General features: G+C 40.3%; 2 protein-coding genes across 3 annotated transcripts in view; one reads left to right on the forward strand and one right to left on the reverse strand.

Annotated features, from left to right (window-relative positions):
• On the forward strand, positions 5,950–10,202 carry LOC109843310 (putative transcription factor bHLH041). Its single transcript, XM_020412244.1, has 8 exons — positions 5,950–6,219; positions 6,334–6,426; positions 6,523–6,625; positions 6,741–6,755; positions 6,865–6,927; positions 7,184–7,747; positions 8,543–8,917; positions 9,693–10,202. The coding sequence occupies exons 1-8, from the start codon at positions 6,104–6,106 to the stop codon at positions 9,783–9,785; spliced, it is 1,422 nt and encodes a 473-aa protein (XP_020267833.1). The 5' UTR covers positions 5,950–6,103; the 3' UTR covers positions 9,786–10,202.
• Positions 11,119–21,191, reverse strand: part of LOC109828449 (thioredoxin-like 2, chloroplastic) — a 27,737-nt gene continuing 17,664 nt past the window's right edge. The window contains exon 4 of one of the 2 annotated variants that reach the window (XM_020395446.1): positions 11,119–11,458. In XM_020395446.1, the coding sequence (XP_020251035.1) occupies positions 11,321–11,458 (138 nt within the window). In that variant the 3' untranslated portion in view covers positions 11,119–11,320. Of the gene's footprint in view, positions 11,459–14,069; positions 14,164–21,191 lie in introns of those variants that run through there. The other variant, XM_020395450.1, reaches the window with a different exon arrangement.

Here is a 21,191-nt window from a genome sequence, read left to right on the forward strand (position 1 = left end):
CCAATCATAACCATATAACTCTCTGTATAAGGAATGAATAGGCATTTTCTTTAATTTAACTCTCTTCAGGGTTTTGTCCATAATATTTATTATTTTCTTTACTATCTTTTGAGAGACCCTGGCTTAGGCATCGAAGCGCATAACAGAGCCCCAACCAGAAATCATTATGGGCCATCTAACAAGCTGTTGAGTGTATAGGCTAGGGAAAAGCTAATAGCAGATCGTATTAGAGGCGTAATTTGTCTTATTCATCCCTCTTAATAAGAGGAATAATCTGTGAGAAATTTACTGTGTAACAATAGAAACTATATAGTATGATTTTTTTATTAGTTAAAAGATATCAACAATAGAATCCATTTTCAAGAGATTGTAATCGATTTTAAGAGTGTTTGGCAAGTGGATGACCTATAAGTCATTATTATTGTTAAAATTGTTGTGCGCAGCGGAAATTTCGGCAGAGTTTCTGGTGCACAATAAAAGAGAAAGATCGATAAGAATTCTTGTTTCTCAAAGGGAACAAGAATCTGAAGCCTAATATCCCATCAAAGTGGGATATTAGCTCTTCCTCTCGTCAACTCTAGGACTGCGCGTCGAGGGATCCTAAAAATCTATTATAATGGCCACAAACTCAAACAACCAATTTTACGTGGTTCGGCAAACTGCCTACGTCCACGGGGCAAGGAGGGGAAGATCTACTATTAGAGGGAGAGATAATACAACTAGGGTTTATAATCACTCAATCTAAACCCTCACACAATTATCTCTCTCAAAAGCACAAAAGAACTATTTGCACGCCGTCCAAAAAGAACGCTGCCAACACTTTTGCACCTCCTCAAATTTGCACTGCTGCAGTCGCACAAATCTCTCTAAAAGCCTCTGACCTCGCTCGCACACGCCTCCAATTGCACGCAGCCGTTTTCCCCCTTAGCCTTCGCACACTGACCTAGGATTTTTTTGCTATTATTTATAGCAGGTGAATGAATCGATCGGGTGGGCCTAAGCCGCTGTGTTCAATCTCTTCATGTGAATTCATTCACGATTTTCAGTTCGGGTGGGCCCAAGGCCACGTGAACTTGGTTCACGTGTCTGCCATTCACAATTCTCCACCTCGGTGAAGTTTTCCCAAAACTGAGCCGATACCAACCAAACCAAATGTCTCACTTGTTGTGTCCAGTACACTGTGAAACAATTCACGACAACAGACTCAATCCATAACAAGTCGAGAACCCAAATGAGAGTGCAAACACTCTCCAAATATCGGTATCAACTCACCAAATCGATCTCACCCCCCATCAAATAATCCAACCCGGCTGCATCATAAGACTGCCTACGTATCCTCTTGACCAAGGAATCAAGCCGAACGTAGTTCACCCAAATGGCCGCAAAGACCTCAATTCACTAGAAGAGTTCGCAACCCTTCTCCAATATCATCAATTCTGCGGCTGATAGCACCTCCAATGGCCTCAAACACCTCCACCTGAGGTGAACCAGTGACCATATCCAAACTATGTCTGCCAGCTGCACTCGATTCAAAACCCAACTCATCATCTGCATCCAAAACAAATTGATCCCTTAACTGTGTCACCTCAGCTGGAATCCCAAATGATGCAGTATGATCTGGAGTATTCTTCACCCAACGTGGAGTAGCATCCATCTCCACCCGCTGCGATACATCTAAGGTCTGTCCAAAACTCTCCATCTGCTGAGAGTCAATTGGCTTCCTCATCGAAGCCTCAACCAAAGTGACATAACCAGACCTATCTTCCAATGGAGTTTTACCTCCAATCACAGCAGTTGACAACTCTTTAATAGGATGACCCAAATTTGTCGAAGGCTCTGTCCAGAAACTCTTCTGCAAACCATTGCTCGACCACAAACACCGATCCTCCTCCAGCAAGGCACGGTCCTCCAAATTTGTCACCTTATCTAGTTACCCCAAGATTTCCTTTCCAACGAAGTGTCTCGAAATGCCGTGAGCTCGGCTCCAATACAGAAATAGGTCCATCTTGTACCTCCCACCAGAATGGAGTACCTTCACCTTTCTGTCTATTACACACTTCTTCAATCTGTTGGATACTACTAGGACTTTCTCCAAAGGGGATTTGGTTGCAACCCAAACACGCCTAGAACCGTCACCAACAAAGGAAACCAAACTTCTATTACCTCCCAATGATGCCCCCTTGGAAGGCCCCCAAACATCCACGTGAACTCCTCCAGAACGACCCTTAGCACGGTGAATAGAGGTGCCACACTTCACCTCGGTCTTCTTGCTCACATCAACATGTTCACTGGACTTCAAACTGCAGGTCTTCGCACCCTCTTCCAATCTATGCGAGGAATCAATACTGGAATGGCCAAGCCCCAAATGCCGCAGTCTAGTCGAATCAACAGAAGTCGTCAGCTCTCCACCTGTCACTATACCTCCAGTCAAGTAATACAGGTTATTTCTCCTGACGCCCTTCATCAAAATACGAGAGTCTCTCGCAATCTCGAGAACCATGTCCTCAACACGAACCTTCAGACCCTCTCCAACCAAAGCTCCAATCGAGATCAAGTTCTTCCTCAAAGAAGGAACATATCTCACATCGTTTAACTCTCTAACAGTCCCGTCAAACATCTTTATGCGAATTCTTCCTATCCCAAGGATCTGGCATGCACGGTTATCAGCCATGTACACCACACCACTATCCACCAGCTTCTCAAAACTGGAGAACCATTCCCTTCTAGGGCACACATGATAGGTCGCACCACTATCCAACATCCATTCAGATTCCTCCGAATAGCTATCTGTAGGACTGATAGAAAGCGAATAAATAGAAGAGTCAGAATTATTACCATCCGATACGATGTTTGCTTCTGATGATGGTTGCTTCCCTTTTCCCTTCTGCTTATTCTTCATCCATTCGTCGAGCTTTAGGCAGTCTTTCTTCCAATGACCAGTCTTCTTGCACCAAGCACACTGGTCTTTTCCAATTGTAGGATGCCCTACTCTAGACTGTGACTTCCAATTCTTCCGGTTTGGATTATTCCCTCTTACGACCAACGCCTCTGTTACCGACTCAGTCGAAGTCTCCTTATCCTTCTTCCGAAGCTGATAATTCACCAGTGTAGCAGTGACCTCACTATACGAAAGGGACGCCTTTCCATTAATCAAAGTAAGAACAAAGGTCTCATATTCCTCGTCGGGCAAGGAACTCAACAACAGCAACGCCTTGTCCTCATTTTCAATTACGACATCCACATTCGCCAAATCCGCAAGAAGCTTAGTGTAGTGGTTCATGTGATCTCTAATAGAGGTTCCCTTCTTCAATTGGAAACGATAAAGTCTCCTCTTCAAATGCAAGCGGTTCTTAACACTCTTTGTCAGATACTTGCTTTCGAGAATCTCCCAAATCTTCTTTGCAGAAGTCTCATTCATCACATCATATTTTAGATCTTGAGTCAAACAAGACCTAATCACACCACACGCCGTTCGATTCATCTTCTTCCAAACCTTCTCTTCAACGTCATCTGGCTTGCCATCTAACTCCAAGGTATCCTCCAAATTCTGCGCGTTCAGCGCATCCAAAACCTCGCATCTCCATAATCCAAAATTGTTTGTGTCATTAAACTTTTCCACATCTATCTTCATAGAGTGGATATTCAAACTCTGAATGGTCTTCGCGCCAGAAGCACCACCCTCAACACCCGAAGCACCCTCTTTCCCCGACATCTTACGCACCAACGAACAAAGAATAGATCCAAAACTGAAAGATAGAGTATTTACCAAAAGATCACACCTTTATCACCAAACGAACCCTAGACGAGCCTCCAAATTGATCTACTCTTCCAAATAGCCCAAGCGTAGCCCGAGCTCTGATACCACTTGTTGTGCGCAGCGGAAATTTCGGCAGAGTTTCTGGTGCACAATAAGAGAGAAAGATCGATAAGAATTCTTGTTTCTCAAAGGGAACAAGAATCTGAAGCCAAATATCCCATCAAAGTGGGATATTAGCTCTTCCTCTCGTCAGCTCTAGGACTGCGCGTCGAGGGATCCTAAAAATCTATTACAATGACCACAAACTCAAACAACCAATTTTACGTGGTTCGGCAAACTGCCTACGTCCACGGGGCAAGGAGGGGGAGATCTACTATTAGAGGGAGAGATAATACAACTAGGGTTTACAATCACCCAATCTAAACCCTCACACAATTATCTCTCTCAAAAGCACAAAAGAACTCTTTGCACGCCGTCCAAAAAGAACGCTGCCAACACTTTTGCACCTCCTCAAATTTGCACTGCTGCAGTCGCACAAATCTCCCTAAAAGCCTCTGACCTCGCTCGCACACGCCTCCAATTGCACGCAGCCGTTTTCCCCCTTAGCCTTCGCACACTGACCTAGGATTTTTTTGCTATTATTTATAGCAGGTGAATGAATCGGGTGGGCCTAAGCCGCTATGTTCAATCTCTTCATGTGAATCCGTTCACGATTTTCAGTTCGGGTGGGCCCAAGGCCACGTGAACTTGGCTCACGTGTCTGCCATTCACAAAAATAACAAAACATAGTTATGAGTTAAAGACAGATAAAATAGGCCTTGGAATTTTATGAAATGAAGATAGGGGTATATTAGTTTTTTACTTGTACAAGTTTGTGGCGTATAAGAAAAAAAAAAAAAACAAAGCTTTTGTATCTTATCTTATTTGGTGGCTTATAAACCAAAATAATTTATTTGCCAAACATATCAAAGTCAAAGAAAAAAATTTAAGGTGTAAAAAGTAAAAGAAGCTTTAAAATATATATTTAAAAAGATTACATAAAATATGTTATAGCGTAGACCTTTCTTTCGACGAAGTATACTGTCAAAGAAAAGTCTTACCAACTCAAATCCATATGACAATTTGACTCCCTCTGGAATCTCAAGAAGAATTCTCCGCTGGGCGCTTGGGTGTAATTAATTATCTTGTGTTTAAGATTTGAAATAGCAAAGAAATAAGTAAAATGTTCTAAGTCTATTTATATCTTAATTAGATTAATTACTGATGCTGATGGTTCAAAAAAAAATTTTAATCATCTTGCAAGTCACCCAATCTAGATTTTTTTTATTATTATATAGTATCATTTCATGTTACGCGAAATCGAACAATTGTCCTCTATCCGGTATACTCTACATATGTAATATATTTTATACTCGTGTGAACCCACATGAATAGAAGTACGTACCTAATCTTTTCTAGTGCTAAACAAAAAAGTTATACGTGAAATTTTATAAATAAGAATTTTTATTTTCCACAAAAATTTAAATATTATCTGAGAGAGAAATTTTAGCGGTACAACCCGCGAATAATTTTTTTTTTGGATACACAAATATACGCACTATATTAAATTAGAAATCATAATTAAAGCCTTAACATCTAGGGCTGTGTTCTCAAATGCTGATATTAACTATATATCTCTTCATATTTATGGTTTCGACAAGATCGAACATATAGTATTTCTCTCTTACTAAGAACCTATAAGAAAGGGAGATGATCCAAATTCAAGATGGGTCAAACCTAAATTCAAGTTAAAATAGCCAAAGCTAAACGTTCAAATTATTATATAATTTTTTTTTTACAACAATTGCATTTGGTGCAAACAAATATTAATTAATATTTTGTTTAATAATAAAGCAATAAAATACAGAGGCAGAGGAGCAAATGGGTTGGCTTGGGCCCCACATTTGGTTTGCGGAAGGAAGACATCAGCCTCTCGTATCACCTGCCTCCTAACTTTGACCCCCGTCAAAATCCTCCCGCGCGATCAAAGACTTTGAATGACTACTTTTCAAATGACTCCCTCTTGGCTGGCTACCCAACAAAAGAACAAATAAATAAAAGAAAATTGAAAAAAAAAATGAACAAGAACAAAAAATATATAATGCTACTATATATTAATTCAATTCAAATTCCACCACAAACTTAATTCCTCCTCTCTACTAAACATACATCTCTCTCTCCCCCTCCCTCTATAGAATACAACATATGAGAAGATCGAGCAGAACTAGTCATATTCCAACATCTTCAATCTTTAAATAGCTCTACTACACCTTGATCATCGATCTCTTCCTCGATATCGATTCCTCCATGGACTCCATCTTCCTCCTCAGCCCCGAAGCTCGCTCGCACATTCTCCATAACGCTGGGCGTGCTATCGGTTGCGTGCATTTGTGCGTGTGGTCATACATTCCATACCCATCCAAGTATATATACACGCATGTTGATTTTTCTAGATTTCAATTTTCCTGGACATTTAATCTGTCTCGCTCAATTACTAGCTCGATCTCTGAAAGATATCATGTAAACGTTTCCTTCAGTTGTTTGATGTGCACCGATGGATGGCTGAACGAGGATGGGTCTCGGAGCTTGTTCGATTTGTATCGGGCATCTTTTTCGAGTGTCGAAAGTGGGTAAGTTGGCGGATCGATATTCCAAGTTCTATCTATCTATAAAAATGATAATATTTTCGTGTTTTATTTACTCTTTTTTCTCCCCACCATAAGTAGTGTGCCTGGGTTAGCTTATAAGGAAGGGATACCTTATATTGAGCTAGCGGGTTCGGATTTGAACAACTTGGCATCCTCACAAATTCAGAGGCAATTCTACCAGGTTAATTATATAATTAAATGTGTGTTTCTTTTAGAACTTTGGATTTTTTTTTTACGAGGTTAAATTTATACAACTAATTAGTACTTGTTTTGATTAAGTTTTCTATTTTGTGCAGGAAGCTGGAGTTAAGGTTTGTTGTATATACTATTAACGATACAAGTTGGCAGCAGCTTATTTTATGCTTTTTGAATATTATGAATTAATTTTAACGTGTTGTTTAATTATGTACTTGCGCTCAGAAAGCAGTATTTATGGGATGCAAGAATGGAGAAATCGAATTAGGGATGTCCAACATGAGCAGTGTAATCACTAATTAAAAACCTTTTTAATCATTTTTACTCCTCTAAATTTTTTTCCTCCCCTATTCGCATTTACGTTTTCTGAATCTCAAGCGACATTTCTTCCGTTACGGTTGAAGATAATTTCGTCTTCAGAATATATAATGTCGACGTCTGAAGTTCTTGAGATTAATGTAAATACTAATCAATAAAATAATCATAATTCTTGTGTTTTTTTATACGTACGTAACTCTGATCATTTGCGCATTTCTGCCTGCAGATCAGCATGCAACTGATCCAACAACTCCTCAACGAAGACGTAAACCTCTCCCAAATCCCTGCAGACCAAAATCACCCGTCATCGTCTTCATCCTCTCTCCGGTCCCTATCAGCCGTCAGCAGTCCTGAATACTCCTCTCTTCTCCCAGTTCCAACGATATCATATACTCATCGCCGAAATGCCCAGTTCCCAACCGCCGCGACTGACGAGGCGGCGATAATGAGAGCAATGCTCACCGTGATCTCCTCCTCTGCTCCCTCCTCTTCTTGCTCCTCCTCCTCTTCATGGACCAGGCCCGTGGGAGCGTTCAGGCCCTACGATCACGGGCTAATCATCGGGCAGAACTACGGTGAGCCCAGGCCCGGAATGGGAGGTCACAGGATGATTAAGACTTGCATTGCTGTGCTGAGAAGGATGAATTTGATGAGCGCTGAAGCGAGAATGCAGGGGTCGAGGCCGCCGACGAGTAACCAGTTGCATCATATGATATCAGAGCGCAAGAGGAGGGAGAAGCTTAATGAGAGCTTTCACGCGCTTAGGATGCTACTTCCTCCGGGGGCAAAGGTGTGTACCGTATACATTAATAATTAATTGCGGTTAATTAATTAGTCCATTAGAGAAATTTAATTTACATATCAGGCGTAATTAAACTTTCAAATCACGAGCAGAAAACCGCAACACGCCATCACGAAACTATGTGATACTTAGTTTTATGATGATACGTGGAAATTCATTATATATTCATGGTACGTAGTTCCCTGATAATAACGTAAATTCATGATATATTATTTGCTGAATTTGTCTGGAAATTAATTCGTGGTATTTCTTATATTTATAGTGAAATAAGAACAAATTTTTTTTTATATATTTAATCTGTTAGTGGTTTTGTGATAGAATGTGATAGTTTTCTGCCGATTTCAAAGTTTGTTATAGTTTTTCCAACAAAAATAATTTATTTTATTTTTACGCGAAACTCCTATTAGTTTACGATAGTATTTTGAAATTTTTACCACTAAATAAATAAAGTAAATTTTCTAGTTTTTCATGATTTTATTGTGAAATTATCATGGATTCAATTAATATAGACTACAACAAGAAGTTAAGGACAACAATCTCTAAATAAAGAAACGACGACCTCCACAATGTTTTTATCCCAATTTTTTGTGTCAATTAATTAACTATATGAATCATACTAATCCTTCGTTTCATTTTTATGAAGAATTTTATCTCTGTTACTAATTAAGTTAATCGGTATTATATATATTGCTCTTTATTGCTTGTAATCAACAATTGTTAAGACCTGCCCTATTTATCATTTCTTTTAACTGATACACTTAATGACCTCCATATTACAAACAGAAGGACAAGGCATCCGTACTCTTCAATACACGAGACTATTTGAACAACTTAAAGTTGCAAGTTTCTGAGATGGAGGAGAGGAACCGAATGCTCGAGTCGCAACTTACGCGGGAAGACGAGATCGAAGAAGACAATGGCGCGAGTAATGAGAGGGTAGATGTTCAAATTGCACGGGCACTCGAATCTTCGTCGCTCGTGCAACGGGTGGCTCTCAGAATAACGGTTAGGGTTGAATGTGACATGGCCGATCTGCTTCTTCGTGCTCTTGAATGTTTGAAGGAGATGGGAGGTCTCACTCTTGTGTCAGTGAATGCAAACACGTTTTCTCAACAGATGGGTGTGTTTGCGAGATTGAACATTTCTCTACAAGTTGAGGTATGTAAATTTAATTTGATTCTACCTTTTTGGTACGATCGGATGAAACTTTTTTTTTTTCACCCAAGATACACATAAAACAGGCCTAAAATTAAGGGGAGTTTAAAAAAAAAAAAACAGGGTAAAAAGACCACAAAAAAAATTTATCATACATACGAATGACTAAGCTATGCTCATGCAGAAACGAAAATGAGAAGCACTTTGAAACCCATGACATAAAGAGGCCTAGCTAAGACACGTAATCTTGTATGCCAAAGTTGACTGGTGGCTTGAAAAGATCACCAGCCTCAACCGCTAAAGCTTGATGAACTAATTGCATAATTAATGAACAAATCCACGAACGAACAAACAGTTTTTTTCTTTTTTTTTTCACCCATAACAAAGTCAGTAAATTTTTTTTCTTAATTACCAAGTTTAGTCACGATCAGCCTTCACCAAAACATTGTGTATAACAATTTTGAACCACCGATGCTATAAATGAGATACCATGTGCGCGCCGACTGCCAAAGTTGACAGGGGGTTTGAACGGTAGTACTCCACCAAAAATTGCTCATTTTCATCTAATTGTACTTGTAATAAAAGTCAATGAAGTTTCTGTCATTCAAGGTTTAGTCATGACCAGCCTCGACCAATATCATATATAAATGTGTATTAGATATATTAACGTGTGCTATAGCAATATTGTGTGATTTAATAATTTACGCAAGCCTTAAGAAGTTTCTTCGTATCTAACCGATGCTAATTACAATATTAAACTAATTGTTGATGTCAGCAGGCGAGCGACTGGGACGAGCAGGCGTTCAAGGAGGCCGTGACCAGAGCTGTGACTGACTTGATTACGACGAGGCCAGAGGCCGGGAATCGATAGTTCAAGTGGGCCCACAAATTAAACGGTGACTAATATTTCCTTACTTTTTTGGGTAAATTGCAGACAGCACACCTCTCTTGCACGTACGTACGTCCAACGTCATCGACATTCAACTATTTTCGCAGCAAGTATCATCCACGGATTCACGTTTTGAGAAATTATATTACTGATGATCCCCTCTTTTGACTTATGATGGATGATGAGTACGACTAAAAATATAGGCAAGAGATCATCACCTTAAATGCTTGATGTGAGCAGGGGGGGTCCACGAAGATCAAGACTTTGCACGAGGGTGCAAGTTTTGTAATGATATATCTACCTTTTAAGGGTCTTGTTTTCTTCTTGATATAAAAATATGTGCTGTTTATATCATTTAAGTTTTTTAGTTTTGAGTCTAGAGACGGCGGTTTTGACCGACTTCTGTCCTTTTCTTTTTCTATGAAAGGATTCGTTTGCTGTAAAAAAGAGATTGATCCAATTGATTTCGTCCAGATGGGAGAGAGTTCATTGGCCAAAACTTAGAAAGTGATATAGTAGATTACAGCCTATCAAAATAGAACGAATCTTTTTAGGAATAACTTTTTTTTGTTTGTTTGTTTGTTTGTTTTTTTTTACTTTTTTCTTTTCAACAAATAGAACCAAACTTCAGTGTCCAACGACTACAGCGCAGCACAGCTATCAATAATGTAACGTAGAGAATCTGAACATGCAAAGGACAATATGCGAAAAGGGAAGGATAAATTTCGCGAAACCCCCTTTAAATTTGGCCCCCTACCCCCCTTGGACTTTATAAACGTCACCTAGCCCCCCAGAATAAATTTCACAAAACTCTCTCTAAATTTGGTCCGTTATGACATAACCCCCCAGACTAAATAAACGGGATTGGGATCCTCTCCACTACAAAAAAAAATAGTGAAGGGACCACTACATAATCACAGCCATTGATTATCTAGTTAATGGTTATGATTTTTTCTTTTAGTACAAATTAGGAATGAGTGCAATACACGGGGGTATGGTAAGTGTTAGATTTAGATTGTATCATAACCGCCTACTAAATAATCAATGCTTGAGATTAAAAGTAGTGGTCTCTCCACTACTTTTTTCAATGCTTGAGATTAAAAGTAGTGGTCTCTCCACTACTTTTTTGTAGTGGAGAGGATCCAAATCCAATAAACGTGCCCTAGCCCCTAGGATAAATTAATTCAGATACTTGGTACCCGAGCTGCCATCTTCTTCAGCCATCAATAAATAATATCAGATTCACCAGCCAAGGTTTGAAATAGGAGCAAAGGAGATGATGACTTGAAGCTAATACCAAGATGGATCAAAAGAAAAAGAGAAGACATGGGCTCTTTTAATACAAAATTTAATCTGCACCGCCAGGGTTAGGTCCGTGTTAAAAGAAATTGAACTCAAGATTGAAGAAAGATTTGTGGTTTTCCCAACAACGTAAATAATTGACCCAAGTTGCATATGATACAAATATGATACAGAAAAAACAATATCTTAAACCTGAAACTGTACGGTGGAAGATACTATCTGGAACTCGCTTCAGCTGGCTTTTCCTGAGGGTTTAAGGAATCAACAACGTCAAGATTTCCCACGCCTAATGGAGGTCCAATGCTACATCTGGCTGTGTTGTGTGTTGATATAGCTTCTTTTATTTTTTGAAACTGCATGTATTCAAGGGCAAAGAATCAGCCTAACAGGTATCAGGAGAAACATGCACATGATGTATAGAGAGGAACACAGTTTTCCTATGCAGCAACTCATTTCTTGCATTATATACATGCACATGCACGTGTATCTGAACTGTATGAGAGGAAATAAACAGTAATTTGGCAAGTTATAGAGGGTTTTTTTAAGTCTATGATCTTTGTAGGGGCAAATTTGCAAAATAGACCTTTTTTGGAAAAAAATTAGCGAAATAGACCGTTTTTGGAAAAAATTAGCAAAATAGACCGTTTTTGGGGAAAAGAGGTCGATTTTGAAAAATGGATCAGAAAACATACGGGACTACTAGTCCCGTATGTTTAAAGTTCACTAATTTTGTTTGTTAACAAAACGTACGGGACTAGTAGTCCCGTACGTTTTTCAGAGCCAGCGAAGCCTATGCCAAGCAAATCCACGGGACTACTAGTCCCGTGGATTTCGCAAGCATGAAAGCTGGTCTGCAATTTATACGGGACTACTAGTCCCGTATAATTACAGACTATATATACATCGAACCTAGGGCACATTTTCCCCTTCGTTTTTTTCTCTCGCCATCTCCCTCTCTCTCCCCCGAGCACCCACTTCCGATCCCCTCTCTCTCTCTCTCCTGAGCTCAACTCTATATCTCCCCCTCTCTCTTTCCCGAGCTCTCATTCTCTCCCAAGCCGATCAAAGCTCTCATTCTCTCCCAAACCCGATCTCCATCTATCCCAAAACCCAACAATCCCTATCTCTCTCCCCCAAACCCAACTCACCTCTTCCTCCCTCAAATCTGACGCCGACGCCGTCGATTCTCTGCGAGGCCGAGGAGATCTGAGATTTAATCAAGGTACAAATTTTAATTTTTCCATAAATTTATATGTATTGTTTAGTTAATGTTGTATATCTAGAAGAAATATATGATTATGGTCTAGAAAAATCTCTGGAAAAAAATATAATTATTATATGATGAATTTTAATGCTTCAGTTAAAATGGCGAACGGAGTACCGATTATTTGCTTATTCAATGGAAAACTGAGCGTTGGAATGAATAATATGCCTATATACGATGGAGGCTCTAGGAAAATGTTCATGTTGTCCAGAAATTACAACTTTGATAGATTGGTGGCGCAAATATACAGAGTCACTGGAATTAATCACGTCGAAAATTCCATTAAGATCTTCTGTAATTGTCCAATAAATGATCAAAGAACAATTGCTGTAGAGATCACCAATGATGAAGAATTGAATAACATGATACAGCTTGCGGAAAAACAAGTATCAATCGAGTTGTTTATTGAAAATATTCCAGTGTATTCGGTCGCTGAAGTTTCATATGCTCGTGGAGAGTTCTCCTGCATGCTTGATAATCAAATCTCATTATCTCAAAGTGCCATGCGCTTTAAAAATGAGTCGGGTGCAATGTCAAATGACGTGTTCCACAACTCGCCGGGTTATGTTTCAGTTGATTTACCGGGGGGTTCTACAATAGCAGAGGATAATGATGAGGATGTAGATGCCGATGATGATACTGAAGATGCTGAAGAGGATGAACGTCTTGATAGTATGCAGTATGCAATTGGAGAGACCAATGATGACGTAAGTTGGATGGATGAATATTGCGTAAATAACGACTACGTAGAGTCTGAAGAGCCGTTGCCAGAAGAGTTTCAAAATGATGAGTGGATAAATGCCTCACAAGCTGAGTTCGTCGATCCTGGCCCTAATTTCGATCCATCCGAGGACTTTACTTTCAAGAAAGGAGATCTTTTCGAGAACAAGGAAACATTAATTTTCGCTATACGTGAATGGACAATAAAAAACCGGGTCAAATTCAAGACGGTGAAAAGCAACACAACTAGCTATCATGTAAAGTGTTACTTTAATGAGAGAGGTCAAGGAGAGAATACAAGTGCTGCAGATGATAGAAATTCAAAGTGTCCATGGAAGCTTAATGCAGCTATTAGGAAAAAATCACTTGGCCAGTTTATAATCTCTAGTTATTGCGGACTCCATACATGTTCTAATTCGACTGCAACTTATGATCATAAGACTTTGACTTCCTCTTATATCGCAAAGCTAATTATGCCCGAAGTTAGGCGGGAACTTGATCTTACTCCAGGACAGATAATTACAAGGGTATATGACATGAAAAGAATAACAATTTCCAAGTTTAAAGCATATGATGCACGGAGGAAGGCGTTGACTAAAATCTTTGGAGATTGGGAGGAATCTTACCAATTACTTCCGCATTACCTTTCAGCAATTGTGCGGAACAATCCGGGTACCGAATATGACATAGTGTCTAAGGAGGTCGCACCAGAAACGGAGAGGTTCATATGTGTTTTTTGGGCATTTGGGCCCGCTATCAGAGGGTTCTCTTTTTGTCGTCCGCTCTTAAGTATCGATGGAACACATTTATATGGCAAGTATAAAGGAGTAATCTTGGTTGCGACCGGTGTAGATGCAAACGGTGGGCTATTTCCTGTAGCTTTTGCAGTTGTGGAGGTGGAGGATACATCGAGTTGGAAGTGGTTTTTTCAATGTATTTACAAATATATTCCGACTGTTCAAAGTCCACGAGTTATTACCTTTATTTCTGACCGGATGAAAGGAATTCCACGAGCCTTGCACGAGGGGTGGAGTGCACCACATCATCACCGATATTGCTTGCGGCATATAAGAGCTAATTTTAAGAAAAAACATGGAGAGGTCAATTTACAAAATCTATTATGGCAAGCCGGTTGTGCAACTGACTCACTGGTATATGAGCATTGTAGAGAGAAAATTAAATCCATATCACTTGAAGCCCACGATTGGATTGAACAAAACTTGAAGCCGCAATACGAAGATCGATGGGCATTATGTAAAGATGGTGGAGTGCGATATTGTATGATGACAACTAATTGTTCCGAAAGTTTCAACGGCGTACTTAAGGGTGCCCGTGCTATGCCAATTCAAGCCTTAGTTGCAAGGACGTTTTATAGATTGAACGCATATTTTAATAAGAGGCGCATTGATAGTGCAAATTGGACGAGTAAGTACACTCCAAAAAATGAGATTATTTTGCAGAAAAGGATTGTGGCTGTGAGAACATGTAGAATTGAACAATTCAACAACAATGAGTGGGAGGTTAAAGATTGTGATGGTACATACACCGTTCATCTCGACGATCAGGAGTGCAGTTGTACTTGTAGTATACCACAATTACAGAAAATCCCATGTCAACACGTTTTAGCAGCTAGTTCCAATCAAGATGGTGGAGCTAGATTGCTTTATGACCGATATTGCTCAGCTTGGTATTCAACAAATCATTATCGGCGGGCTTATAAGGAGAGTTTTCATCCTCCCGATGATACTCGCTATTGGCCGGAATTATATATACCGTACTTATTACCACCTAAGCACAAAAGACAAGCTGGACGACCAAAATCCGTACGCATTAGATCTACCATGGATCAAGGTCGTGAAGGAGTAGCGTCACGAACCCGATGTGGACAATGTAATCAATTAGGACATAATAGGTCTCGTTGTCCATCAAGAGCAAGTAGATAGCAATTAATTTGTAAGTAAAATATTTTCTAATGATATGTCATCATTATATGTTATTGATTTAGCAAGTAGATACATTGTTCATATGTATTTGATTTGGCAGAAACTCATAAGTTACCGTTATATGTGCAGGTATATACACGATGCTTCCCGGACCGGATAATGATGAAGTCCTTTATGATCAGTCACGCCACCGTTCGGAGAGCATATCATTGACATCGGTAATGATAACATATTTACAGTCACATATTACTTATTCATTTTTATAATCTTTGTATTCATTTATGTGCAGAGAGGACAAGAGCTGGTTATGATTGATCATAGCCTTGGACATACGCGCTGGCCACTTGATGATCCTCGCATCATTGCCCTAGTATCCCAAGCCGGTTTTCTTACTTGCTCAAAATTGAAATGGATGAAGCTCGATTGGGCACTGCTTAACGCGTTGATGGATAGATGGAGGCCGGAGACTAATACTTTCCATCTACGTGTCGGCGAGACAACTATTACTCTCCAGGATGTAGCAGTGATCCTAGGTCTCCGCATTGATGGCCCTTGTATCACGGGGACTGATAGGCATGTTTGGCGAAGAGTATGTGATAATTTGTTAGGAATATCTCCGGAGTCCTTGCCTGGAGGGTATATTAGATTGAAGTGGCTTAAGGAGAGTTTTGGAAACCCGTTGCCACAAGATGCACCTGAAGTGATGATCCAACAGCATGCGAGAGCATATATTATGCACATGATCGGGACACTTCTTTTTCCCGATTCAAGTAAACATAAAGTCCATTTGAGGTAAGTAAACATTAAGTATTGATTTTTGCTCACTATTCTTAGTATACATGACTAACGTATTTGAACTCGCGCTAGGTGGTTACCACTTATCGAAGACTTCGACATGTGCGGGACATTATCCTAGGGTAGTGCTGTTTTAGCATACCTATATCGAGAAATGTCAAAGGTTGCTTTAATGCAAAATAAGGAGCTCAAGGGTTGTTTAACATTGCTACAAGTTTGGGCATGGGAAAGATTGGTTTTGAAACCACGATTATGCGAGATCCGAGAGTTAGATGGACATATTCCACTAGGCTGCAGGTAAAAAGCGTCAAATTGAATCTCATTTGTATTTAATTTTAAATTTAACATTTTGAACAAAAACGTTTCTTGCAGATGGAATGTCACAAAAGCCTATGATGAGACCCCGGCTAGGCAATTAGATTTTTACAGAGGGGAGCTCGACCGGATGAAAATTTTTCAGGTATCGAATTTGAATTGAAGTACTCTATGATATCAATATATTTCAAAGAGATATTAACATTTGGACTTTTTTGCAGTTCGAGTGGCAGCCATACACCCCTCACCTACCTCGTCTACCGCTGATTTGTATGGAGGGCCACGGCATATGGAGGGCCAGAGTTCCTCTCGTTTGTTTCGAGATTGTGGAGATACACGTACCCGATCGCGTGTTTAGACAGTTTGGACTCGCGCAACATGCTCCACAATATGTCGAAAAAATAGAGAGAAAGACGACTAAAGGTGGACATCAAATTGACTGGAGGCGCACGCATCAATCATACATAGCTCGGTGGAATGATCGGCATCAACTTATTGTCGATCCGCTTTATCCTCCGATGGAAGAAGTTGATTACATTAAATGGTATTGGGGGATTACCAGACGTTGGATAATCACTCAAACTACGCCTCCAGTCGACGAAATCGAGATTCGCTCCCAACAATCCCGATATGTACCAAGAGGGGTAGATGAGCGACGATGGGTAAGTTAAATTGTCAAAATTATCATAGAATGTCAATCTCTTCTTAGCTTATGGTTTCTAATATCAATATTTTTATGTAATTATAGATAGATGCTATGGACGAGGTCGAGGGGATTGCAAATGAGGGCATAGCTACCGCCACAGGAGATTCAGTACATGTATCGATATTGCATCGGATAGTGGCGAGAGTTCGTAAAGCTTTTCAACAAACTTATGAGGATCGACATGATGGTCGTGAGCAGGTGGATCTTGACGATACTCTATATGTACGCCGACGTAGACGCGGTAGACCTTGCACGCACGACGATGAAGCCGGTCCGTCACAGCAAGCCGGTCCATCACAGCCCCACACACAACCGGAGAGCGAGCATATTCAAGCTCAAGTCGAAGGAGGACGCCGACGATCTCAACGAGTGCGAAGAGAGAGACGACGGGGAAGGGGTGGATTTTTTATTTGTTAGTTTTTCCACTAAGATATATATTGTCGTATGGATTTATTGACCTTGGATTTGTTTATCTTAAACTACATATTATCGTATGGGTCGACTTGAGACATTTGGATTTGTTTAGCTTAGACTGATATATATTATCGTATGGATTTGTGATGTGTATTTTTGTCGGATTTTGGATGTGATGTGTATTCCGTTGGATTTGTGTTGTGATGTTGTTGATTACGTCAGATTTGTGTGGTGACGTACTCTATGATGAGATTTGTGTTGTGATATTGTAAATGATATCTTTTTGGCGAAAATTTTGGTTGTAATCGATAAATGAGGCCCGTGCATGTTTGGTGTATCCTGCCCAGCAAATCCACGGGACTAGTAGTCCCGTGGATTTGCTGGGCAGTGGCTTTAGCTGCTCTGCAAAATCCACGGGACTAGTAGTCCCGTGGATTTGCTGGGCAGAGGGTTTAGCTGCTCTGCAAAATCCACGGGACTAGTAGTCCCGTGGATTTGCTGGGCAGTGGAATTGGCTACTGTCAAAACGTACGGGACTACTAGTCCCGTACGTTTTGTTAACAAACAAAATTAGTGAACTTTAAACATACGGGACTAGTAGTCCCGTATGTTTTCTGATCCATTTTTCAAAATCGACCTCTTTTCCCAAAAAACGGTCTATTTTGCTAATTTTTTCCAAAAACGGTCTATTTCGCTAATTTTATTCCAAAAACGGTCTATTTTGCAAATTTGCCCTCTTTGTAGTGGCTTCCAATGGCGTTGATTCTGCTAATTAGTTTACTCTTGTAACTTCTTTCCTTAGTGAAATCTAGAATTGGACGTCCTTTGTATGATGTACGAAAAGTCAATGGAGCTGCAGCACTGCCATAGTCACTCTGACTTGTAAATGTTACCGGAGCGACCTAGAAGTGTTAGTGCCGAAAGTGTCCGAGTGTTTGCTGGTATAGAGTGCCTGCTTTGTTGTTTCTAAATTAGAAAATTTGCAATCTACTATTTCGATAATACGTAGGCATTTCTTCGCTGAAAACAAATAAATTGTGATTTCAGTGTCTGCTTCTCACGACAAAAAAATAAACCATCATTTATCACAATTTAGTCATATCTATCCAAATGTCAAAGATGCCATAGTTGTCACAGAAACAACTCTCTTGTATCCTTTTGATGAATATAATGATATTATGTACTGATTGAAGAAGCCCATTCACTGTCAAACTCTCCTTTCCATAATAAAATCCCAGGAAAGAAGCCTGAAAATGAACTGACCACTAATATTGAAAAGTCTCAGAATAAAGATGATCCAAGAGCATCATCCCAAAACGGAAAGAAATTATAGAGTACAACTAGCCGCATTATGCACTGTTGCACTACACTAGGCACAAGCTTATCTCAAAATGGAAGATATTATATAGGGTTAACTATCGAATTTGCACTATTGTGCTACACTAGACACAAACTTACATGGGCTGATGTGAACTGGGGTTGGAGAGCTAACAATTTCTACTGAATTCCAGGAAGCATTCACAGCTTTTTAGCACAATAATAGAATCTGAAGACTACTTGAAGTCAAGCACATACATAAAATCACTGTCAAAGGAAAAAGTAGATAAATTGACCAGCTTGATAGGCGAATGGTTGTATTTTAAAACTGTCCCACTTAGCTTTCATGCATTTGAGATTGAGGTGCTAAAATGCAACTGAAGGCTAAAACTAAAGTTGACAGAAACCTACATGAGAAAGGTATCTCTATACATGAACAGGGACGGCCCTCGGGTAAGCCCACCAAGCCCCGGGGCTGGGGCAACCCAGGGCCCGGGGGTAACCCATCGGCCATCGCTCCTTCACCCCGCTGGCTGCACTCCTCGTTGATCGGTGGGTACGCGAAGCACGTGCGGCGTGACCAAGCGATGGGGGCTGTTTAGGGCTATGTTGATGTGCGGCTTCAAGGCGGATGAGGCTACGACCGTCACGGTGCTGTTTGCTGTGGCGCAGTTGCGGTCGTTGGAGACGGGGGAAGTGGGTGCATTCTTATGTTGAGAGAATCATAGGAGGAATATTGGGTTTAGTGTGAGAGTAGGGACGACGTTGGTCGATACGTGTTATAAGTGTGGCAGCTTGGAAAATGTGTGCTTGGTGTTTCATAAAATGCCTGAGAAGGACGTTGTTGCTTGGAATTTCGATGATTGCTGGCAGGGTTGGCCCTGGGGTAAGCCCACCAAGCCCCGGGACTGGGGCAACCCAGGGCCCGGGGCAACCCAGGGCCCGGGGGAAACCCATCGGTTATCGTTCCTTCACACCGCTGGCTGCACTCCTCATTGATCGGTGGGTACGCGAAGCACAGACGGCCTGACCAGGCGATGGGGGCTTTTTAGGGCTATGTTGATGTGCGACTTCAAGGCGGATGAGGCTACGACCGTCACGGTGCTGTCTGCTGTGGCGTAGTTGGGGTCGTTGGAGTCGGGGAAGTGGGTGCATTCTTATGTTGAGAGAATCATAGGAGGAATATTGGGTTTAGTGTGAGAGCAGGCACAGCGTTGGTCAATACGTGTTATAAGTGTGGCAGCTTAGAAGATGCGTGCTTGGTGTTTGATAAAATGCCTGAGAAGGACGTTGTTGCTTGGAATTTCGATGATTGCTGACCACACAATTTTGATGATTGCTGGCCACACAATTTTGATAAAAAGCCTGAGAAGGAGGCGCTCGAGCTGTTTTATAAGCTGAGAAATACAAGCACAAGCCGACAGATATAACATTAATCAGAGTTCTTAATGCTTGTAGCCATGCCGGCCTGGTTCTGAAAGGGTGAGAATTATTTAACTTAATGCAAAATGAATACAAAATCGAGCTTAAGATTGAGCATTACGAATGCATGGTCGACCTCCTCGGACGTGCAGGATTAGTTTATGAGGCATATCAACTCGTCCAAAAAAATGAGAATAAAGCCGGATTTGGTCGTGTGGGGATCTTTGTTAGCCTCTTGTAGGATTCACAAGAAAATGACTCTCGGAGGGAGGATTGCTAATTTCTTGCTTAGCAACGGTCAAGCTGATTCAGGAACATATACCCTTTTATCTAATATTTACGTAGCAGTAGGAAACTGAAGTGAGGTGAACAAAGTGAGAGCTCTGATGAGGAAGGATGGAGTGCAGAAAGAGCCTGGGTGTAGCTCGATTAAGGTTGGCTATAAAATGCATGGGTTCGTTGTGAGCGACTTGAGACATCCTAGGAGCGAAGAGATTTACTCTATGTTAGATGAGTTGAATGGTTTGCTTAAGGCACATGGTTATAAGCCACAGACTGAATTGGTGTTGCATGATTTGGAGGAAGCGGAGAAAGTTATTCTTGATTGTACGTCGGATTTAAGCCATGAGGAACGATTGAATGGATTGACAATGATATCAATTGAAAATGAATACTTGGAGAAACTTGAGTATAATGACTTGATTGAAGAATTCGCTTCAAAAAAATCAAGGAGAAGTATTTTTCTTTGAATTAGATTGTAACAAAATTGTAATCTTTTCTTATATGAATATTGATTTTGTAAGAAAATATTATCAGTTTGAGCCCAATATAGAATGCTAAATAGTATTATATATATTTATTTTTATCGTTATTGTTCGTACCAAATTTTTAATATAAAGGACAACCAAAATTAGATTGGGCTAGGGCATCCCAAACCTCGGGGTCAGCCCTGTACATGAACATGTGAATATCTTTGATAAAATGGGTAATGATCTATAGTATTGGATGTTAAATTGCAGGAGGACAATAATCTTCTATTCTAGTACGCTCATTCTATTTAATGAACACTTGGTAAACTAACCATTATGTAGTATGGAAGAGAAACACTTGAGATGAAGGGAGGTCAAAGTTCAGAAAAAGATGCATCATCAAGGTTGGTTGAGAAGGAAAGAGGGACATCACAGAGCCAA

The sequence above is a fragment of the Asparagus officinalis genome, chromosome 1 (assembly GCF_001876935.1).
Source record: "Asparagus officinalis chromosome 1, Aspof.V1, whole genome shotgun sequence".
NCBI lineage: Eukaryota > Viridiplantae > Streptophyta > Magnoliopsida > Asparagales > Asparagaceae > Asparagus > Asparagus officinalis.